Here is a 25,332-nt window from a genome sequence, read left to right on the forward strand (position 1 = left end):
GAACTGACATTAACCCAACATGTAGTGTTGACCAGCATGGACAGAGTGGGCTGAACTATCAGCTTGCTGTAGATCAGAGTGGGCTGAACTATCAGCTTGCTGTAGATAAAAATGCTGGAGAAACTCAGTGGGTGAGGCAGCATTTATGGAGCAAAGGAATAGGTGACGTTTCAGGTCGAGACCCTTCTTCAGACTAATGTGGGGTGGTGGTGGGGGCGGGAAGAGGCGGAGACAGTGGGCTGTGGGAGAGCTGGGGAGGGGAAAGGTGGAGAAAGCAAGGACTACCTGAACTTGGAGAAGTCAATGTTCATACCGCTGGGGTGTAAGCTTGCTGTAATCTTTCGATTCTGCTGCTAAGTATTTGTTAACATTTACACTACACGAGGAAAACAAGAATATCTGGAGCATTTTCTTTTCTAAAATAAAGCACACTCAAGGAATTGTTTAAATTTTTAATGATTACATTGACAATGAAGTAGGCATTTTTTAAAACACAAATGCATAGAGAATGTGTATGTACAGAAGATTGGTACATTTATAATACATTTGAACACTGCGTTGAAAAGCAGACTTAAGGAAAATAAAAACGACACTGTCTTCGTGGAATGAGATGGCACCATGAAACAATACCTGTTGGATCAGCTTGTTTCCAGACACTAGGAGAGGCAGTTCTCAAAGAAACGACTGTGTAGACAATCACTTCGTATGGCTCCATGGACTGCCAAGTGGATATGGGTGAGGCATGTTTTATGTCTGAACAGTTCCCATCTTTTGGTGTCAGTTTCTGCTCCCCAGTTATTAAGGCACTGCACTGGACGTGGGGTGGAAATGGTGTCAATAAGCAAGCAAGGGCCCCAAGCTCAGCGGCCTTGTAGTTTGCGGTGTGGGCACGACAAGAAACTCTGACCGACGTCAGGATTTCCTTATGGTGGACAGCTGCTTATGAAGAGAGTCGTGATGACATGTCACGAGGAACAGCTGCATTGGAAGATGGACACATTGAATACTTGAAGGTCAGATCTAGACTTTTGAATTTCAGCAACATCTGAAAGAGGTTAGCTGAGAAAGGATGGTAGCTGTGGATTAGATAAGAGCAGGTTGATGCTGCATTTCTATCTTTTTTTGGCACATACAAGGTTGGGGCAAGTGACCACTGGTGGGCAATGCTGTGATTTTTTCCCCTCAACTCCTGCTACTCAGGTGGCTAATACTGGAGCCTTAGTGCAGTGAGTGATGCAAGGATGCAATGGAATTACAGTCACAGCGAATATTTGAACAAAACACTGACTTCTTTCAGGAGTAACTTTGGTATACATTTAAAACTCTTGGATACTGTAAGAAATAAAGTGATAGAGCTGTAAATCCCTAGTTGGATTGGGTTGGGATTTAAGTCTAGACGTACATTTTGTCGTGAATGTCCAGATACCTTTGTCCACACTGGCTCTTTCTTTTGAGTTTCTTTATTCCCTTGTGTGGGATAACCATGTCCAAGTGAGACAGGTGATCAAGATACAGATGAAACAGAATATACTAGTTTAGAAACATCTCACAAGTGACGAGGAACATTAACAGAATTCATTGCTGTTTGCCAGAGTATTTGTGACCATTTGGCTCTTGTGTAGAGAGGAGAAATCCTTTGGAATACTGTGCAATGGATACAAAATGCATGGAGCAGAATGGGCTAGAAGTGAGTGCAACTGGTAGCCGACACCCTCACAGACACAAATTTACAACCAATGACAAATCTCTGCCCCATTTTGGCAAACGTTGTTCGTGACGACTAAGAATTTCTATTGATTCACTGTAAACTTGGGCCACATCTGGAATAGACCGACATTTAGGCTAAAGGTGGAGAACAACCTTACTCAACAATTAAATCCACGTTTAAGAGCGACGAGACATTGAAACTGATGCAGTAGTAGGTCTGTTCTACCACTGCACCCACACATGGTGAAGCATGGAGGCATAACCTGTTCATAACAACACGAGAAACCCAGTCTTCCTCGATCAGGAGCTAGCCACCCAGCCCAAGCCTGTTGGGACGCGACTCTATTGTATCCAGGTTGGGTGAACGTTGTAATGAAACGCTTTGCTCCGACTGTGATGGACCGGCTCACTACTTCATCCAGGTCTGGGTAATCTGCTCTGCAATACTGCACCTGTCCCTGTTCTTGATTAACATTCGGCGTTACTCCACAAACAGATCTATAGCATGTCTGACATTATCATATTTACAACACTGGTCAAATTGGTTCGCTAGGGAAGAACGTCCAGCGCGCAGGTTTGGGCTAGTCTGGTTGTGGTCGGGTCACGTTTTAACTTGAGCACGTTCCTATTTCAATGTATTCTTTCATTTTGCTTTAAGATCCGCTTCCAATCCTAACTGTTTTATGACCAGACTGATCCCTGTTCAACGTGACCCTGAAGGCTTGTTGAAAGCAAACAGGAATCACAAATCTATCATTTTTCATTTAGTTGCTGGACAAGATAGTGCTGTGATGCTTCAACATCACTGGGGGTTAGTAAATCAGGGGGAAGAAAGCACCAATGATACTTTAATTGAGAAAACCCCTCACTTTAAGAACTGCTACTATCGATTTGAATTGTCCCCAATTTCTACTGTGAAAAATCGTGCTGTTTTTTCCCTTTGCAAATTTGGAAAATAAACAACCCCATACCTTGTAAGTGATTTTGGGAAAGATGCCTTTATTTCTCTCCTGCGTAAGTTTTAAAATCTCCTTTCCATTCCACACTAATCTATTTGTATAAAATTCTCATCCTCTCCCTGGTCATGTGAGATGTATGCACCTACTGCAAACATTACATGTGAGGGAAATACATTTAGATCTGTGCATTTATGCAAGGGTTAGCTTTGGGTGGCTTCTTCACTGCTTCTTAAAGCGTTATGCTGGATCCATATTTTGTCCAGATGTTTAGCTGCCATTTCCCCTCCCTTCGTTCATTCACCTGCTATTACAATGCACTACATGGTATTTCAGCGCGAGGAGGGGAGAAAGAACAAAGGAGGACACGGCCTTTGTAACTTTCTCAGCGCCCTTTATGTGGCAGCTATTGGCATACCTTGGGTGTGCAAGTAAAGAATTTCACTGTGACTTGTCACATGTGACAATAAAGTATCCAATTCAATAGTATCTACAGCTTAGAAGCAGAGTATACCTGATCTGTGTTCCCGCCTGCCCATATGTGGCATTTGGCTCACTTCACATATTTCTTGCTCCATCACAAATTTATCTTCCTTCTTAAAATACCACTACTTGTGCTGGTAAGATTCATAGTTTGATTACCCTTTGGAGTCAAATGATTTCTCCCTGATTAAGTTGTACATTTTCGACCTCTCATCCCTAGTTCTGATCTAACCTGCAAAGGGAAACATCTTCTCCATGTCTTCTTTCTCCAACCCAATTAAAGACCTCTATTTAATGTTTGGCAGCCGCAGTGAAAGTCCCCGACCTGTAATACTCACGGCTGGACTAACATCACAAAAATCCAAGTAACTCCCTCTCTGGCAGCTGCCACTAACCTGGAATTTAAAGCACTCGCCATTAGTACTGATGACCACAGAACTGCATGTCCCTCAAGGGAAGGAATCAGCCTGGTCTGGCCTATAATATTAACACCAGTGTGTTGCCTCCTAAATGCCCTCTGGAATGGGCAAGCAAGCCACTGCGTTCATGGTCACTGACCACTGGACAAGATTTGCTGCTCTTGACAGCAATGCCAGATCCTGAAATATGAATAAACAATTCTTGTCTTGGTGGCAGTGAATCTACTCAACCACTAAACACTAACTAAAGCTGGATCAATTTATGGCTTTCATATTCCAAGGGTAACTAACTCAAGTATAAACTCAGAATTGGCTAAAACCCCACAGTCAATGAAGTAACATACATTATAGTCACTTATAAACGCAATCAGCAATGAAGTGATTGGGATAGAGATGTGCGTGTTTGGCTGTGTCTGTGCGTGACACTCTGCTTCCAACATGAGATACATCTTTGATGCACCAATTTTTTGGAAGCAGAGTCTAATACATAGGCATTTCTAAGCTGCATATATGATGCTAGCAACCTGGTGAATATCTGCCCTATATATATTTCATAGAAGTAAACAAAATGTGTGATTTGGCAATGAGGTGATGGCTTCTCATTTTCAGAAATATTGGCTGTCTAGTGCTGGTAGCAATTGCATTTCATTGCAACCCTCAGTTCGATCTATGGCAATGCTTCTTTTTCTGTTCCATGTTCATTCACATTGAAAATATGGGCCAGCTAGCAGCTCTGAGGCTAATCTTACTTCAGAAGGTGGCACCAATCACCAACCCTTGCTGTGCCTCCCAGCTTCAGGAAGTCCAGGCCTAATACATGTGGACAACACCTGCTACTGGGGACCTGGGTAGTCCTTGGGTTATTCAGTGCATCTGAGAAGGGTTAATGACGTTTGAGATGCAGAGAACCCCTTGCATTAGTAATGACCAGACTTTACACTCGACGCTTTCTGCAGTAATGGAGCACAATGACCCTCCCTGCACTTGTTGCCTGACAGGAGTGCTTTACTGTGCTGCACTGAGTGATGTGGCAACACATCCTTATTCCAACCTCCCACCCATACGTCATCACCTTTCATAAATTCATAAGTGATAGGAGCAGAATTAGGCCATTTGGCCCATCAAGTCTATTCTGCCATTCAATCATAACTGATTTATCTCTCCCTCCTAACCCTATTCTCCTGTCATCTCCCCATAACCTCTGACACCCGTATTAATCAAGGATCTATCTATCTCTGCCTTAAAAATATCTATTAACTTGGCCTCCACAGATTCTCCACCCTCTGACTAAAGAAATTCCTCCTCAACTCCTACATAAATGAACGTCCTTTAATTCTGAGGCTATGACCTCTGGTCCTAGACTCTCCACTAGTGGCAACATCCTCTCCACATCCACTCTATCCAGGCCGTTCACTATTCAGTAAGTTTCAATGTAGTCCCCCCCTCAACCTTCTAAACTCCAGCGAGTAGAGGTCCAGTACTGTCATACATTCATACAAGCTTTTGTAGATCAGCATGCACTCTGGGGGAGCAGGGGCCAGGAGATCACACACACAACACAATCACCATGACAAACTAGGTCAAACCCTTGTGTTTCCATTGAAATACTCACGAGAGCATCCTTTCTGCCCTCCTCTCTACCTGTACATATGAGCTGATATGCTATGTTGTTACTGTACAGTTATTTAATAGATTGCACCTATTTATGTCGTCACTTTAGCACTGACTCTGACTGAAACAACTGCTATCTCCCTGTACATTTTATCCAACTCGCCATCTTCTATACCTATTGTAACATTAATCTTTGTTGCCATTAAATGTAATCTCAGACTACTGGCCTCAAAACTGTCGTGTGCAAATATTAGTAAATTGGTATTTAATGCATTCATATACAATAGTTACTGAATGTCCAGAAAGCGTTTCAAATCATAATCCTCCCTTAAAATGATAGATATATAAAATTAAGTTGATCTTATACAACGATACAATTCAAATACCGGATGTTTTAACTGTGGGATCTGTTCTTGTGACGGCTCCTAATGAGGCTACAGAAAAAATATTGTAAACCTGCTTTCTGGCTGCATTACTATTCAACTTATGAATCCAGTAAATGAATTAATTTCCGTGTAGATTATAAAACACATTGAATTAAACACTTCAATATATACTGGCTATTGAAAATATTATATTTATCCACTCTATCGTTGCATTAAAAAGATTTAAAACTAAAATGGCACTAAATGCTTTTGCTCATGATATCCCAAAATACTTTCAGCCTCCACTACCTGACAGACAAGTTATTCTTGATGTGAACCACTTTGAATGTGCTTTGTCTGAACTTGCCTTCACTGGTTTTAACTTGTCTTGGGGATTTAACTTGAAACCAAAGATCTTATAGCGGATAAGATCTTTGCTTGAAACAATGTGTTGGATTAAAATTTCCTCCTCCCTTTAGCAGTGTCGACATACACCTCCTGCTTATGGTGACACAAAAGTTACTGGGGAGGATTGGACGACTGGCTTGTGGACACGAGTTCAAATCCTACAACATCAGCCATGGAATAAGGATAATTAAAATACCTTATTAAAGATGAAGTTGGTGGCAGTAACAGTGACATTGAATCTCCCATATTACCATAAAAACCTCATCTGGTTCATTAATCTACTTAAGTGAGGAAAAGCTGTTGTTCTTGTCCAGGTTGGCTTATACATGGATCGCCATGTTTCCATTCAAATACTCTAGAGAACTTTCTTTCCACCCCACTCTCTACCTGTACATATGACCTGATATGCTATGTTGTTACTGTACAATTATTTAAGCGATTGTGCCTACTTACTCAGTCACTGTATGGGGCTCTGGTGAGACCACATCTAGAGTATTGTGTACAGTTTTGATCTCCTAATTTGAGGAAGGACATCCTTGTGATTGAGGCAGTGCAGCGTAGGTTCACGAGATTGATCCCTGGGATGGCGGGACTGTCATATGAGGAAAGATTGAAAAGACTAGGCTTGTATTCACTGGAGTTTAGAAGGATGAGGGGGATCTTATAGAAACATATAAAATTATAAAAGGACTGGACAAGCTAGATGCAAGAAAAATGTTCCCAATGTTGGGTGAGTCCAGAACCAGGGGCCACAGTCTTAGAATAAAGGGGAGGTCATTTAAGACTGAGGTGAGAAAAAACTTTTTCACCCAGAGAGTTGTGAATTTATGGAATTCCCTGCCACAGAGGGCAGTGGAGGCCAAGTCACTGGATGGATTTAAGAGAGAGTTAGATAGAGCTCTAGGGGCTAGTGGAGTCAAGGGATATGGGGAGAAGGCAGGCACGGGTTATTGATAGGGGACGATCAGCTATGATCACAATGAATGGCGGTGCTGGCTCGAAGGGCCGAATAGCCTCCTCCTGCACCTATTTTCTATGTTGAGCACGAACTATACTGACCCAATCAACCCATCAACGTGGTAGCCTCAATGTGAGGGGCCGAAAGAAATAATCAGATGAGGGATTGAGCAGGTGGATAATATGCGCTTCTAACCCACTGAGTTACTCCAGCTTCTTGTGTCTATCTTCAGTGGATAATAAATGCTGACCTTACCACATCCCGACAACATCCCATGAAGGAACAAATTAACTGCACTGCAAACCACCTGCCTTGGATAAAGTCCACCTGGAGTCTCGGTGCAATTAGACCACAAGTTCTGCTTTCCCATCTTCCTGTTACTGCTCAGGTCCCAAGACAATAATTTGAGCTGAGGAAACAGAAATCCACATCTTCAGAGCAGAAAGAATAATGAAACTAATGCGTTTCTTCTTAAAACAAAAGGGTTTAGCAATGGACCCATGATGTGACTTAATGAGATGGGAGCACAATAAAGCGTTCAGGTTAAACGCTCCAACTGCCCTGTTTAAAACAAAATTACAAAATAAAATCTAGTAGCTCTGTATCAAAGCTTTTTTTTCTTCAGTTTTCTTATCTTTTTTAATGTAAAAATAAACAAGTTTTTAAAGCTTTTTTTCCACTTAAGTTGAACATAAAGAAATACTACCCAAGGAAGGAACCTAAAATACTGTCAAATATTAAATGCACATACATATGCATCAGAGCAAAAAACTGTAGTTGCTGGGAATTTAAAACAGGAACAGAAAATGACAGAAACACTCATCAGATCAGGCAGTATCTGTGGAAAGAGAAACAGGGTAAATGATTCAGAACTGTTTTCCAAGCATCACTGAAACAGAGCATTGAATTATGCTTGCTCAACAGATGCTGCCTGTTTCACTGAACATTTCTGACATTTCATGTTTTTATTCTTGAATCTCTTCAACCTTCCTATAATTATTCAGTGCCTCAGCAGCTACTAAAAATGATCTAAAGCCCAGGTGATTACAATGAACCATAGACCATTTTTAGGATTCCAGGTGCAAATATTTATCGCCTTTATTTACATTGATAAATTATTCTACGCACATTCTATTTTTCAATATTCTTCATTCCCTCACTGTTGGCTGAGAATGCAAATTCCTTTATTCACACAGTCCCAGACACACAAACACTTACACAATTTTAACTACATCCAGTCATTGTTCCCTTGCTCATTACTTCAAACAATTAATCAATCGTTTCTCAATGAAAGTAATTCATAGCAATTAAAACTACCACATTTCACTATGAATAGAAAGCTATTCAAACTAACTAACTAACTACTCACAAAGTTAGACAAGAGGTCTTTTCTGAACTCATAGCGGCACAACTGAAGTAACAGCAGGATTACTACAAGCCCCAGAGGGCGGGTGCTAGCGTTGAAGGGGGTAGGGAGTTGGGGAAAGGGTCCAACACTATCCAACTATTAGCATTCCTATTAATAACCTGTAAAGTTTGCAACTGTTTCAGGTTTATAGAGTACAAAGGACAGGTTTGCAGTGAATTCCAGTAAGAATGTGTGTGCTCCCCCCCCCCCCCCCTCCACACCCCACTCTTGTTGATTTTTTAATAAAAACTCCTTTTGTTAAAATGCTGTAGTTACATCTCTGCTTGAAGTTGGTCTGGTGGAATTCTTGAGAGCGTGAAGCTGAATTCAGACTACAATTTGTGCAATGGACAACAATGCCTGACTTCGGCCCATCAAGTCTACTCATGCCATTCAATCATGGCTGATATATCTCTCCCTCCAAACCCCATTCTCCTGCCTTCTCCGCGTGACACCCGAGTCCCGTACTAACCAAGAATCTATCAATCTCTGCCTTAAAAATATCCACTGACCTGGCCACCACAGCCGTCTGTGGCAATCGAGACACGAGAGACCGCAGAAGCTGGAATCTTGAGCCAAAAACAAAGTGCTGGAGGAACTCAACGGGTCAGGAATCATCGGTGAGGGATGTGGACAGATGACGTTTCGGGTTGGAACCCTTCTTTAGACCGATGCAACCCGAAATGTTGTCTGTGCATTTCTCTTCCTCAAATGCTGTCTGAAACACTAAGTTGCTCTACCACTGTTTTTTTCTCTTGGTCACTGGTTCTCGCTTGACAGAGCTAGCGTCTACACCACCCAGCAAAGCCGAGCTCCCCTTCAGCACCCCGGTACTGAGGAGGGTGTTAGGTACATGGTAAGATCCATGCATCTCATCCTTCATGAGCCAAGGAATATCCCAGTAGGAATAACAATGCTTTCTTGTCTTTTCTGATGAATCTCCAATCTAAACGATGTATTAAGCCTTCAACAGACCAGGAGTTCGTCAATGCACAGGTAATGATTTAGACCAAAGGACACATTTAACAAACTTGTTGAAGAAGCACAAAAATGTATAACCAAAACTAAACTGAGACACCAAGTTCAATAACTTTAAAATAATTGACCCTCATAATGAGAGAACAGTGTGCTGTGATTAACATTAAAATATATTCAGAATGGCGTTGTCTTAACCAAAGGATTTTGTTTACTCTAGAAGATGACAATCTAATGTTTTGAATATACATGTCGACTGTGCAATACTGAGGTTTACAAATTATTGTTGGTGATATATGATATATCTGCTGACTCCGTGCTTTCAAATAATTGTCCATCCTACAGTTTTGATGGAACTTTGTTCATTTACTTCAATTTGGTTAACTTTCTCCAGAAAAAATCTGGACGAAGGAATGTGCTAAGCATTTCTGTACTAATACTGCTAACAATCACTGCTCGCAGCAATTTCATTAAAATTCAACAAAGTCTAGCTATTAAAATAAAAACATATATTTAACTACTTTCTATCCCACTGCCATCACTGTTAATTTAAAAAGCTTACTATTTAATAATCAAGGTGCAGCTGTATATAAGGGGATTTGGTTCCTTGAAATATTATGTTAAAAACCTATTCATTAGAGGCAACAGTGTACATGACAAAGGAAGAACCACCTTGTACCTTTTGATTGTATAAATAGAATAAATACCTCCATAGCTAGGTCTTCTAGATTCTGGTAAAATGATCAACTTACCAAGTACTAACTTTGTTACCTCCTGAAGATATGTGCAGTCAATAGGACCAACACTAGTGTTAAATCCAAACATTAATGGCGTCTCTACGTCTAGGGAGAATGTGAGGTGTTGTGACCCTCGAAGCCTGCTCCACGCACTGTTCAGCAAGTTTTGTACGAGCTGGACTGCCGTGAATCAAACCCAGTAAAAGGCTCAAAAGTAACTTTGTGTTGAATTAGTATTACATATGATATACTTCCAATAGCCTCTGTCCTTGTGATCTTACTGCAGTAATACGCAGGGGGAAGCTCAGACAGGTCAAACAACCAGGACTTATTACAGAACCTCCAACCCAACACTCCACAACCATGGCTGAGCTCTTTGGCATGCACTGCGGGCATGGTCCCATTCACCTCCACTTTACTGCTCTCTGCTCTGGTTCAACATCACATGGCTTATTCGAAAACAAGGAAAGGACAGGGTTCTGGTCTCAAACATTGTGGGATACCATCAGTGGTATCCAGGAGCACGTGGTGCCAGCCAACACCATCTAATGGAGAGAGCAGTGTGGAACATGAACATGGAAGAGTGTGATCCTATCAAAATCTACGTCAATCCACAGCTGGTGTCAAGTCACCTTAAACCGTTTGGACGAAAATCTTAACAGCATCCATGCCTGACACTATTCCATTCATTCCATTCCCGGTCTTGAGCTTATTCGGCCTTTAAACGCTTCTTTCTACTCAAGTAAGTTTCGTAGAAGAAGCAGCAAAAGAGGAGGAAGTAGCTAAAATACATGATGGAGGACAAGATTATATTTTCAAAGAAAGAAGGGCACAGGCCCTCTTCCATCCACATATAAATCAACACGTTGACCAGCATCCCCATGACCATCTGCATGATCTGGGTGAGGGTGATAAGCATGGCAAATCGGCGTGGCACATGGAAGCCAGCCGCGCGGAGCGTGAAGTACGAGTACATGAAGGCGTGGACACCGTAGTTCATAGTCATGAACCAGCCACCTCCTGCCACCATGTCTTTGTAGGAGTACCAGGAGTAGAGCAACACTGTGATGTGGTGATACCAGTGCAGGAATATCAGCTTCTGCTTCCGTAGCACGATGAATATTGTGTCACCTGCAATAGAAGGCATCAGACATTTCAGCAAATCTCATAAGGTCATAAGTTCGAGGAGCAGACTTCAGCCATTTTGCCCATCAAGTCTACTCCGTCATTCAATCATGGCTGATCTATCTTTCCCTCTCAACCCCATTCTCCTGCCTATGCCCCATAACCCCTGACACCCTTAGTAATCAAGAATCTGTCAATCTCTTCCTTAAACATATCCATTGACTTGGCCTCCGCTGCCTTCTGTGGCAATGAATTTCACAGATTCACAACTCTCAGTGTGAAAAAGTGTTTCCTTAATAGTCTTAATAATAGTCTTTGGCAGCTTTTAATCAAAAATCTCAGGCTGATGCTTTTGCATTAATTGCAAAGGAAAATGGTGCAACACCGTAAATTCAAGACTTGTCTCACCTTTAAAATAAGTAAGATCAAGCTTGCTTAGAGAGGTCAGAAGAGAGGTATAATCTTTGAATACAACCCAAGCCCAGAGGTATATAATCAAGTATGTAGGAAGGAACTGCTGATGCTGGTTTAAACCGAAGGTAGACACAAAAAGCTAAAGTAACTCAGCATCACCTATTCCTTTTCTCCAGAGATGCTGTCTGACCCGCTGAGTTACTCCAGCTTTTTGTGTCTATCTTCAGTATCTAATCAAGTGCAGTTTGTTCATTCTTGCTTGCCAAGAGGGAGGTTTGAGCTGCACAGAATGGGAAGACAGTTCTGACAGGACACAACTTCAAATGTTCAAAATTGGAATAAAGGTGTTGCAAAGGAAAGAGTTCTTGTAACGTTCTTTATCTCACCTAGTTCTGGTGCTTTGCTCAGGACAAATGCATATGCCCAGAATTTGCTGACAGGTCCATTGTAGAAGCTTTGGTCGCACACAGATTGCTTGAAGCCACTGGTGTAAAGGACGTGCCACATGTACCATCCTGTTCTGAAAGCACCAAGTATACTGTGGGGAAGAAAAATACATTCTCACCATCATTGTCACAGTATTTCAATATATAGTCCATTCCCTAGTTCATCTATAATTGGGAATAGATGATACACTTATGGGATAAATTTGAGTGCTACTAATATGTTTAACCTTTTTTGACATTTTTAATATCATCTATTTCCCAATGCACCATCTGAACTTCACAGCCATCTGTACCTTTCTACTGATGCAAGTTTATCAGAAGACACACAGTGGAACTGCTGAATTATAACTGAGTTCGGTAAAGAAACAGCAGATCCAAATTTCCATTCTTTGAGTTGAGGTGTGGTAGATACGTTTCAGGATTATGTCTGGTGGAGTACTTTAGAGTTTTTTTAATTTAAAATTGATCTATTCAATGTGACGTCCAACATTGTATCAGTTTTTTTTCCATAAAGCTATGTACATATTAATTGTTCCCTTTACTTGCTCAGTGGATTTCATCTCATGCTGCAGCTTTGTAGAACCTTTGTTTGGCTGCATTCGGAGTAATGTGTGCAGTTCTGGTCACCTCACTACAGGTCAGATGTGGAGGCTTTGGAGAGTATTAGCTACAGGGAGAAGTTGAACAAACATGGATTTTTTTTAAGCATCTGAGGCTAAGGGGAGATCTGATAGATCTGTGCATGTTAATTGGGTTCTGTAAAATTGCCCCAGTGTGTTGCTAGTGAATGAAAAAGTAGGATAACATAGAACTGGTGTGAACGGGTGATCGTTGGTCAGCGTGGACACGGTGGGCCAAAGGGCCCGTTTCCATGCTGTATCTTTCAATCAAAACAAGAGAGAGAGATGAGAATCAGTGGTCTTAGTGATGCAATAACGTTATGACCTAATCCTTCATTTTGACTCAAAATTTACCTCAGACTGATGACACCTATTATGAGAAACAAAGATAACTGGTTCACTATTCCAGTATTTAACTGGGAAAAGAAGCATCCACATTCTCTATAGAACAACTACTGAAAAACAGGTAGCCAACACGATTATCTGGTTACTTGGAGAAAACTCATACCTTTAATAACTTCACTAAATGATATTGTGTTCTCCCAGGACAACGCTTTATTTTTGTTTGGTGGCCTCAGGGAATATTGTATTTCACTTAATGGAAAACTCACTGATGAAAGCTTCAAAGAATCTAATATAACATAGTTTGGTCATCGCTTGACACAGCTGAAACAATGTAAGGTCGCTCTGTGTGAGAGTGAGTGTGTGTGTGTCTGTATGTGTATGTGTATTTGTGTGTATGTATGCATGCGTGTGTATGTGTATGTATTTGTGTGTGTGTAAGTATTTGTGTGTGTGCATGTATTTGTGTGTGTGCATGTATTTGTGTGTGCGTGTGTGTATACGTGTGTGTCTATGTGTATTTGTGTGTATGTATTTGTGTGTGTGTGCGTGTGTATTCGTATGTGTGTGTGTGTGTGTATGTATTTGTGTGTGTGTGTGTGCGTGCGTATTTGTGTGTGTGTGTGTGTATTTGTGTTTGTGCGTGTGTGTATACGTGTGTCTGTATGTGTATGTGCATTTGTGTGTATGTGTGCGTGCGTGTGTATTCGTGTGTGTGTGTGTGTGTATGTATTTGTGTGTATGTGTGCGTGCGTGTGTATTCGTGTGTGTGTGTGTATGTATTTGTGTGTGTGTGTGTGTGTGCGTGTGCCCCCGGCAGCCGAGAGAGAAGCAAAGGTTGAACAAAGACTTCCGCAAGTTGGTGTGAAGTAACGCTAAGTTTCCAACACTGGTCAGACTGACGGCCAGGGCCGGTACAATAGTCACTGAAATATTTGTGCCTGTGTTTCGCCTTCGAATAGACTTGTCAGATCTCATACTCAAGTACGATCCCGACAGTTGGATGCACATTTGCAAGGAAATGGTAACTCCAATAATTAGCTTCACTTCACTGACGGTACACAGATCAAACTGTAACCTCCTTCTGCATTAGTTACTGTGTTGAATGATACACAGTGTTACACAAAGCAAGGGGCAGCCTTAACTCCACAAACTCTGCGTTTCAAGAATCTCATGGACCTCACACAAGCAAACACCTCCTCTCACAAGGTTGCAGCCATAATATTAAGAAACATTATTCTTTAGTGCTCTGAACGTGTCTGCTATGAGCCTCTGCCACTTCCAGTATTTCCCCGATGCTTCGAAGTGACTTACCATGTTTGGTTTAGTGATTGAATGTAGAGCCAGGCCCTTTGGCCCACCAAGTCCGCACCGTCCAGCGATCACCCGTACACTAGTTCTATCCTACACTCTGGGGACAATTTAAAGAAGCCAATTAACCTACAACCCTGCACGTCATTGAAATGTGTGAGGAAACTGGCGCACCCAGATAAAACCCACGTGATCACAGGGAGAACGTACACACTCTGTACAGACAGCGCCTGTAGTCAGAATCGAACTCGGGTCTCTGGTGCTGTAAGGCAGTAGCTCTACCGCTGTGCCACTGTGTCGCCCCTGACCTGCCATGTTGGGATCAATCCACTTCCTCATGACGTACGTAGAACATCAAGCTGTGAATAATTCTCTTGACCTAACACTACGGTCAGCCCAGATGCAAGCTTCAACATGAATGAATTTGCACAATCCATATAAACGATAGCTCGAGGGTCTTGGTTGATTGCAGTCTCTGGTCTGCATTTGTGGATACATTGCCTGTGAAAGGAGTCATTATCCAAAAGGGCTTCAAGCAGTCACTCAAGAGGAATTATAAACAGAGGGAGCTAAATACATTTGCAAATGTCTGAGTCCTGGCCTGATGAAGTGCCTTATTTAACTTGTTAAAGCACGAGCATTAACTTGTTCTGAAACAGGGATTTTGTTGCACTTTATATCCGCAGGTTTTGCAATGAGTTTTTATCAAATGTGTCAAAGACACATAAACTGAAAATCGCAACCAAGATGGAATGCAAAAACAAACTGGTGCTGATTGAGTTTATTTGTTTAAGAAGGAACTGCAGATGCTGGAAAATCAAAGGTAGACAAAAATGTTGGAGAAACTCAGCGGGTGAGGCAGCATCTATGGAGCGAAGGAAATAGGCAGCGTTTCGGGTCGAGACCCTTCTTCAGACTTAGTTTTTGTTTCAGACTTGATTTGGTTTAGTTTAGTTTAGAGATACAGTGCGGAAACGGGCCCTTCAGCCCACCGAGTCTGCCCTGACCATCGATCCCTGCACATTAACACTATCCTAGTGTGCTGTACGACTCTGTGACTCTAGCTGGCACTTATATTATTTCCGTGACTGGCACTTATAAGTCAAAGTGTGTCTTTTACTATGTGTTTACCATTCTAGACATTGTCACCCTGTGTTACATCAGGACAGACTAATATTCTGTTGCTTTCCGCGTGGCTACAGGAACAAAACTGTCAGATGGCCTGCTACTGGGATTTCTATACTATATTTAGGATCACAGCATCTTAACCTAAAAACCTTTGTGGAACAGCTGCATTAACACGCAGAGAAAACAAATCACATCGCTCCATCCATCCATCCAGATCCAAATACAGTTTAATTATGTTCATAAGACATTGAAGCAGAATTAGGCCATTCGGTCCATCGAGTCTGCACTGGCCTTTGATCGTGGCGGATCTACCTTACCCTCTTAACCACATTCTCCTGCCTTTTCCCCATAACCTTTGACAACCGTCAAGAACGCTCTTCCAATCATTAGGATCTGCATTACCTGTGTAGGATGGAACTGTAGATGCTGGTTTAAACCGAAGATAGACACAAAAAGCTGGAGTAACTCAGCGGGACAGGCAGCATCTCTGGATAGAAGGAATGGGTGATGCTTCGGGTTGGGAATAATGGTCTTGACCCGAAACGTCACCCAATCCTTCTATCCAGAGATGCTGCCTGTCCTGCTGAGATAATCCAGCATTTTGTGTCTACCATATTACATGTTTCTTTTTGACATAAAACTGGATGTTGGAGGATAATTTACCCCAAGGTCCATCAATTGAAAGTGTTCTGTTTTGCAGTGTCTGAATGTGTTGTAGATGCTTGGAGCCAACGTTTGCTATTGTCAGCTTTAGGTTGTGAAAGGTTAATCTCACAAATTCATTCTGTCAAAGTGTAATGAGATTTTACAAGGTCTGGTGTTTGAACAGGGATTCACATTACATTGGGGATTGGCCTGAGAGAAAATGCTAATATTGGTAATAGTAAAACAACAACATAGCTGCAAATAAAATCGAGCTCTGTTGCTCATATCCTACAGGACAAGGGAAAGGCCAATCCTTAACCAACAAATCCCATTTCTGCCCTCTCTTGTTTACATGTTGTTGCTTGCTGTTGAAAATGTTCATCTTTGGCTTATTTTTATAACAGGCCAGCATTTGCTGAATCTCTCCAGTGCTGACATAGAAGCAACCTCTTGCAAATGTAACACATTCTGTAGATTGTTTCTCATCCATTGCATCTGAAGCAAGCAGTCTTCATGAGAAAACAGAATCGGTACAGCACGGAGGGAGGCCATTTGACCTCTTGAATCCATACTGGCTCTATACAAGAGCATCCCAGCTAGTCACACATCCCCATTTTCTCTACACAGCCCTGCCGAGTTTAGTTTAGAGATACCGCACAGAAACAGGCCCTTCGCCCCACCAAGTCTACGCCGACCAGCAATCCCCGCACACTAACACTATCCTACGCACACTGGTGTCAATTTACAATTATACCATGCCAATTAGTCTACAATTCTGTAAATCTTTGGAATGTGGGAGGAAACCAGAGCACCCGTCAGAAAACCCACGCAGGTCAGGGGGAGAATGTACAAACTACAGACAAGCACCTGTAGTCAGGATCGAACCCTGGGGCTTCTGGCACTGTAAAGCAGCAACTCTACTGCTGCATCAGTGTCTCTCAAGTGTTTATCCAATTCTCATTTGAGTGCTGTCACTGAATCTTATTCCACTGCTCTTTCTGTAGTACACTCCCAGGTGCTTTCATTTGCTTCATTGAAAAGTTTAGATTTGGTGAAATGATCTACTTTTTATCATATCAATTCCATGTGACAAATCCAGCTATGATAATTCCTTGAAGATGATCAAGAGCTAGTGTAGAGCGAACTGCATGTGTTTGTGCAATAAACACCTTGTGCAAAGGCAGCCAAATGAAGTGGAATGTGAAACTAGTCCAGCGTATAATTAGTTAGTGATTATTATCCATTGTGAAGCAGGAACAATCACTTGAGAATGCCTACACACCAATTATTTAATGCCAGTTCAAATGTCAGACTGAATTGTTAACTTCATATTCGCATGTTACCTGAGACCCAAGAGAGGGTTATTTTCCTGCAAGATTTGATAAACTATTAAGTTATTACGTAGGAGATTTAATGAAACATTGGCTCTCTGTGTTAGTTCTCCAATGCTGTATGCCAATGTGTTACAGATTATTTTTCTCTCCAAGGTTTGTGTTTAACACCCTATCCATAACTTCCCTTGTGAAATTTTTGAGTTCCTTTATTCCTTATAGCATATTTATTACGTAACCTTTTCAACAGTTACTGGACTGCACATAGAATATCGCTCATCCTGAAAAATTCTAGTTCCATAGCAGAAGTTATTAGAATTAACTGGTTTCATGAAATGCAATCGCATCTCAGCAAAACTCTTAGGTGATCGCCGCACACTTTGCTCAAGAGTTGAGTCCCAACTTCAGTACCATGGGACTTTTCCTGATCTTGCTGCTGCCCAAGCGGAGTTAGGATAGATACTTATTTGTGCAATGTTGACATCTCCAGTGTCGGGAAGTTGGAGTTGACCAATTTCACACAAACCTCTTGGTACATTACTCCCACTCCATAATGTTGATGCTGTTTCTCCATCCTCCAGGTCACCCAGGAGATGTCAACAATAGTGCAAAGTCCAAACTTTGTCTCCAGCGACATTTTCAACTGAGGTGTCCTGAATAATGACAAACACTGTTCACTCACAGAAGGAGTAACACAGAAAACTCAAAAGTGTCTAGACTCTCCCATTACTTTCCACGTCCACAGGCCTAATTTCACGTTTGATTTTGATTTTGCCTCAACATCCTCATTTCCCTCTGAATTTCCGAGGTTGGAAGTTCAGTGGAAAAAGAGTTCAAACGTTCACACATCACATTCTAGGGGCAGGTGAACAAGCGATCGGAAACCGCCACGTAAACATCGGTCACTCACCTGAACAAAGCGAGGCTCAGAGACCACAAGACTAATGGTTTTCGCAGCTCAAATTTACTTCTCTCTCTCATGTAATACTGCCCAGCAAAGATCAAAGCAGCGTACACTGCAGAAAACAGGAACGACTTGCTCCTATTGAGAAAGGGGAAGAGACAGTCATTAATACTAGATTGCTATACTTCACACTCAGCATTAACACACATGCTAGGCTTGCATCTGCTGGAGTTGAGAAGCATTGGAGTCACTTACTTGAAATACATATGATCCTGATCGGTCCTGACAGGTTGAAGAGGACGTTTCCACTTTTGAGAGAGTCTAAACTTAAGGTTCATTGCTTAAAAGTATTGGAGACAGAGACAGAGGGGAATATCCTTTTCTTTGAGAGGACCATGAACTGTTTTCCTCAAAGAGTGACTAAAGCCTAATCTTTGAATATTTTTAAAGATTTGGATGCGAAAGGAATGTTTAGAAAGATTTGGGCCAAACACGGCCAATGGGACTAGCATAGATGGGGGATTTTGGTCGGCATAGGTCGTGCTGGATGGAGGAGCATGTTTCAGGTGCTCCATGACCATGGCATGGGCAGATAAATCCTTTATAAGCAAAGAGACAGAAGGTTACCAGACATAGGTGGGAATATGGTACTATTAGATCAGTCGTGATCTCATTGAATGGCAGAACAGGCTTGAGGGGCCGAGTGGCCTAATCCTGCTAATTGGCAAGTTGTCCATCTAAACTACAAATAGCTGGCATGTTGATTTCCAAACTGCACCACAAAATTTGTTTTGGCTGCAGTATTTTGCAGGCTTATATATTTAAGGAGATACAAGAATACCATTAGTCAAGGGAGTACCGATGAACTGAATCAACATAATCTGCAGCCTAAGATTTCCCAGCTCGCCTTGTCCCGTCTAGTCTGAGCTCCAGTTGCTGATCACAGCTATTGTGTTACAGTGAGGTAGAGATATGACCAGAACATCGTGCTCTAATTATACAAAGATCAAAGCCGTCCCGTGAAGGGTAAAAGGACAAATCTGATTCATCATGAAACGTGAACGTTTTCCTACATTTGAGCAATGCATTCAAATCTTTAGAAAATAACGTACTTTAAAATAAAAAATAGGTCCTTTCATTTTTCCTTACTTAACTGGGTTGATGAAGATAGGTAATTTAAACATAATTAAACATTGCATTATGTAAATGACCATAATCAGTATTTTAATGGTTTTAGAGTGTTATTAGTGAACAAGGTACCAGAGATTTCCTTCATTTTTGGAGCGATACCCAGCAAGAGGGGTTTGTCATCAAGGGAACCAGAGAAGAAAGAAACATTATTGTCATGCTGGTGAATTAAACTGCAGGCCACTCTGTCCATTCAGTATGAGGTGTACTGTTCAGCATTCTGCCAGTGCAGCAATAATGTTGGTAAGGAAAGTAAATACCTTGGGTTTTCCTGGAGGAATCAAATTCAGTGAAACATTCGAGGCTGCACAGTGGTGCAGCAGTAGAGTTGCTGCCTTAGACCCGGGTTTGATCCTGACTGTAGGTGATGTCTGTATGGAGTTTGTTCGTTCTCCCTGTGACAGCATGGGGTTTCCCGGCTGCTCCAGTTTCCTCCCACATTCCAAAGACATGCGGGTTTGTAGGTGAATTGGTTCCTGCAAATTATCCCTAGTGTGTTGGCTGGAACTAGTGTACGCTGGTCAGTGTGGACTCAGTGGGCCGAAGGGCCTGTTTCCACCCTGTATCTCTAAACTAAACGAATTCAACGCTCAATTATCTGAAAATGTTATATCTTTCAACAAGCCATTAATTCATGAGTATTGGTTCAACCCCAGTCATCCAAAGTACAATGAAATATAATGCTATTTCTATTAATCTTTGTAAAACTCCGGAGATGCTGCCTGTCCCGTTATATTGCTCCAGAATTGTGTGACGATCTTTGATTTTACATTTTCAAAGGCGTCCATGTACCGTTCTGACACGTCCCATCACAAATGATGCTCAGTATTACTGACATCAGCATAACATTCAGTTAAGAACGAACACCTCAATGCATGAACTTTTTGTTTCTCACATCTCCTCGTATTTTTTTAGCTAATGCGTTAAATCTGTGTCTTCCCCTGACCTACCCTGCACCCAGGCCCAATCCTTGAAGATCCACTAGTGCATACAGCTCCCTACTAATGACCCTACCAACTGTGATGTAAGTAGAAGCCTCCACATGGCGCATCCCGGGCAATGCTGACGACAGAAACTGTACCACAGTCACTGACTAAAGTAGCCAATTCTGCAACCACCGACCGACAACCGTCACTGAACGACCGGAAAGACGTGATATAAAAGATGGCCGGACACGAGGAAGAACACTACCAACTCCGCCATCAAATTTCTTGCCAACCTTTTTTGCTCGGACTGAGTGCTGTTAAGTAGGATGAATATTGCCAGATGCTTGATGGTTGGCATGGTCATGGTAGGCTGCAGGGCCTGTTTCCATGCTATATGACACCATCTTTGTTGAAAGGCTAGAGATTCCAGTGCTTCACAATTTGATTGCAATTCCTGCACAAAACTATAAACAATAGGTGTTGGAAGGAACTGCTGATGCTGGCTTAAAGTAAAGACAGACACAAAAAGCTGGAGTAACTCAGCTGGTCAGACAGCATCTCTGGATAAAAGGAATTATCTGGATAAAGAACTGTTCGTATTGTTTTTATCAAGGACTGAATTGTTTTTATTTATGTGTGAAATGTTTAAGTTTTATGTGCGATGCTCCAGTATTCCCTGGGAAACGTCTTCTCATTTTGCACTGTACAACTGTTGCTTTACAAGATGACAATAAAGATTGATTGATTGAATAGGTGACGTTTCGGGTTGAGATCCTTCTTCAGACTTGACCAGAAACATCACCTATTCCTTTTCTCTAGAGATGCTGTCTGACCCGCTGAGTTACTCCAGCTTTTTGTATATGTATTTGGTGCACATCAACTCCTCATTGTCATTGGGCTTGTTAAAATAATACTGCTTTAAAGGCAAGGTTCAACTGCAAAGCTGAACTGAAAGGCAGGTCAAGTAAGAGATTAGAATGAGAAAGCCTCTAAAATTAAGACAAATCAGTTTGGCATTGACAGGCATCCAATCCTGACCTGAAGCATTATCTGTTTATCTCTCCCCACAAAAGCTGCCTAACTTGCTATGTATTTCCAGCATTTTCCATGTTATTTTTGACATTAACAGGTATAATTTGAAAGATTGTTCGGAGTGGTGGCGCGGCTCTGGCTGCAGCGGCTCACCGGCAGTCCTGTTTGTTTTGTGTTTTTTGTGTTGTTTATTTCGTTTTGGTTAGTCTAGTTTTGGTTTTTAGTTTGTGTTTGGGGGGGGGGGGGGGGGGGGGGTTGAAACAGGGCTTGCTGTCTCTCCTTGCGGGGGAATGCGACTTTTTTGTCGTATTCCCCTTCTCTGCCTCCGTCTGCGCTGAGGCCTAATGGCGGAGCTGGCGACTTCGAGGCTCAGGAGGCAGAGCCCGCCAGGACTCGCCCTGAGCTCGCTCCCCAGTGAGGGCGGCCCGGCTCGGGGCTGGAACAGTGCTTCCGTGAGGGGCTGTGACGCTCCCGTGAGGGCGGCCTGGCCCGAGGAAGGAACGGTGCTCCCGTCGGGGTGGCCGAGCTCGGGGAGGTACGGCGTTCCCAGCCCGAGGGAGGAGCGGCGCCCATGTCGGGGCGGCCCAGCCCGAGGGAGGAGCGGCGCCCATGACGGGGCGGCCCAGCCCGAGGGAGGAGCGGCGCCCATTATTGTATTGTATTGTATGTATGACTGCTGCAATTTCGTTCAGACTTCGGTCTGAATGACAATAAAGGCTATCTAATCTAATCTAATCTAATATGAGCGGAATTAGGCCATTTGGCCCATCAAGTCTACTGCGCCATTCAATCATGGCTGATCTATCTTTCAACCCCATTCTACTGCCTTCTCCCCATAACCCCTGACACTCGTACTAATCAAGAATCTGTCAATCTCTGATTGTGAATTAATCTTTGTCCAAAGTAATGATTGAAGAGTCTACAATGAAATTGTGCATGAGGCAGACATTGGGCAAAGGGAAGTCCAAGATAATCTGTGCAGATCGATATATTTTGATATTTTAAAATCAAGTTATTCACAGACTTCAAAGTCAATGATTTTCTCTTGTGACACATTTTCAGCTGTAATCACATCTTATCATTCTCATTCTTAAATATATCATGGAATAATTGTTAAATTAGCTTAATTTAAAATGTAATTTTAAGTCAGTGTCCGATTTATGCATGGCAGATTTTGCTTTTATTGAAATGACAAATGGAGGTTCAGGGAAGGTAAAATGGCTCAAAATTAATACAATTACCGTTGAAATCTGCAGATATACCTCAAGAGCCGACCCTGATATACATTTCATTCATTTGTTCTTTGTACCTTGTTATACTTCTAGTTTCCCACTCCTCTGGCTCTCAGTCTGAAGAACGGTTTCAACCCGAAATGCCATCTATTCTTTTTCTCCAGAGATGCTGCTTGTCCCACTGAGTTACTCCAACATTTTGTGTCTTTCTTCAGTGTAAACCAACATCTGTAGTTCCTTCCTACACATTTGGACAGGTATATGGATGGGAACGGTTTCGAGGGATATAAGCCAAATGCAGGTAGGTGTGTCTAGTGCAGATGGGGCATGTAGGTTGGTGTGGGCGGATTGGGCCGGGGCTTGCTTCCACGCTGTATGACTCTGACTCTAAGAGTTTCAACTTTTCTTGACTATTCTTAAAAGCACTGGATCTCCTGGCATATTTCACATCAATGCACATCAATGCATAGAACTGACATCGACTTTCAATGCTGAAATACAAATAAACCCATAACATCATGGCTACAATAATATATCCCTGTTCTTTTCATAATCGTTACCTGTTGCCAACATTGTGCCAATCAAGATGCATAGAGTAATGCAGCATTATCCTTGAACTCTTGCTACTGCCCTTTATAAAGCCTCCCACATGCTAGACGCCCATATACTTTCACCCAGTCAACCTCTGCATCAGTGTCTTGACCCGAACCATCACCCATTCCTTCTCTACAGTGAAGAATATTGTTTTGCGTGCTATCCAGGTAAAAACATCCACATGTGATTACAATCAAAACAATACACAAATGCAACAGGTAGTGTAGTGAGAAAGGAAACAGTGTATGGAGCATAATGTAATAAAAATGAACTGCAGATGCTGGTTCATACCTAAAATAGACACAAAATGCTGGAGTAACTCAGCGGGTCAGGCAGCATCTCTGGAGAAAATGGATAGGTGACTTTTCAGGTCGGGACCCTTCTTCAGAGTGTTGCATCTACATAGAAAACTTAGTGGGACCATATTACCCAGTTAGCTCTGAGCAGTTTAAAAAACTTGTCCAACTATGGTTCAGACGGTGTTATGTAGTAATCTCTTTAATTTCTCTACAGATTTGGCCATTTCCATTCACCGGCTTTTCCCCTCGCCCGAACAAAAATGAAGTTATTTCTGCCTTCGAATCTAAACCCAGTCGTGTATTTCCCCCCAAACCGTCTGTCATTTGGGAGATGAGTCTTTCAGCTGCTGTGCCCGATCAATCGTCTGCTGATTATTCTACAATGCGATTCTGGACCCGTGCCTTGAATGCGGTCGGAGAACATGCATTTGGTAGTGTGCCAAAATGCGCTTTAGCTTGTTTAAAGACACACTCCTACATTATTAATTGCTACATGCAGATACAACTTAGATTCTCAATTCTGGGATAGGGAATTCACAACTCACTTCAAGGGTTTGGGTATATGTTTATTATTGTCACATGTACAGTGAAAAGCTGTGTTTTTGCAGGCTGTCCAGTCAGATCAGATCAGTGGTCCGCGCCGACCACCGATCACCCACTGTCAGATCACAGCAAGTTTAATACATATATGTGGAGCCATCCACTGCCTCAACACTGAAGTCTGAATTGCTTGTTACACACCCACTCCGTTTGATAATCCACCCAACATAATTCTCATTAAGATCCCAATGGAATGCATGTCCACTCAAGAAGAATTGTCTCAAATTTACTACTGCAATATTAACAGGGAAATCCTTTCTGCAATCCTTAAATCCTTAATTTGATAATCTTTCGTTTGACATTTTAAGACATTAATCCACTTACACTGATGAATGCCGTTTAAGATAGCACAGGAGTCTCATAGGAAGATTTGAGGAGGCAGTGTATCCCTCTGGCCTGTTCTGACATTTAATGGGTTCATAGCTGAGCCAATTCCTAACTCCATCTACTTGTCTGTTCCATCTTTCACCGAATAAAAACACAAAAGTGCATGTGAGGTCAATCAAACTGGCTGAAGAAAGTGGCGTGGAATCTCAAAAGAAGTGATGGGCCATCTCAGCCGTTTAGTGTGATATTCCAGAAACAAACTCCAATGTCCACAAGGGAGTAGAGGTGACCAGACAGTAGCCTAGCTTATGGAAGGACCATTCAGAAGCCTGATGACAGAGGGGAAGAAGCTGTTCCCCGAGTCTGGTGGTGCGCGCTTTCCAGCTTTCAAACCTTCAGCCAGATGGGAGCTGGATGAAGAAGGAATGACCAAAGTGGGACAAGTCTTTCATGATGTTGGCTGCTTTTCTGAAGCAGCATGAAGTGTAGATAGAGCCAATGATGGAAAGTCTGGTCTGTGTGATGGACTGAGTTACATCTATAACTCACTGCAATTTCTTGAGGTCTTGTGCAGAACTGTTGCCAAATCAAGCTATGCTGCAACCTGACGGCATGCTTTCTATGGTGCATGTGTAGACGTTGGTTAGAGTTTCTGGAGACATGCCAAATTTCACCGAAATTGCTCAGAAAGTAGAGGCATTGGTGTGTCTTCTTTGCAGTCACATCACTGTGGTTGGTCCATGACAGATCATGGGGAATATTAACTCCAAGAAATGTAGAAGTTCTCACCCATTTCCACTTCCACATCATCGATGCTGATTGGAACAGGTACTCCACCATG

At 42.2% G+C, this 25,332-nt stretch overlaps 1 protein-coding gene across 2 annotated transcripts in view; it reads right to left on the reverse strand.

Moving 5' to 3' along the window:
* Positions 1 to 9,352: 9,352 nt before the first annotated feature.
* LOC116966401 (elongation of very long chain fatty acids protein 6-like) overlaps positions 9,353 to 25,332 on the reverse strand; it is a 36,355-nt gene continuing 20,375 nt past the window's right edge. For both annotated transcript variants that reach the window (XM_033012612.1, XM_033012613.1), the window contains 3 exons: positions 18,300 to 18,431; positions 11,953 to 12,104; positions 9,353 to 11,158 (listed from right to left, as the gene is read on the reverse strand). In XM_033012612.1, coding sequence (XP_032868503.1) covers positions 10,737 to 11,158; positions 11,953 to 12,104; positions 18,300 to 18,431 — 706 coding nt within the window. In that variant the 3' untranslated portion in view covers positions 9,353 to 10,736. The remainder of the gene's footprint in view (positions 11,159 to 11,952; positions 12,105 to 18,299; positions 18,432 to 25,332) is intronic.

The sequence above is a fragment of the Amblyraja radiata genome, chromosome 37, assembly GCF_010909765.2.
Source record: "Amblyraja radiata isolate CabotCenter1 chromosome 37, sAmbRad1.1.pri, whole genome shotgun sequence".
Taxonomy (NCBI): Eukaryota; Metazoa; Chordata; class Chondrichthyes; order Rajiformes; family Rajidae; genus Amblyraja; species Amblyraja radiata.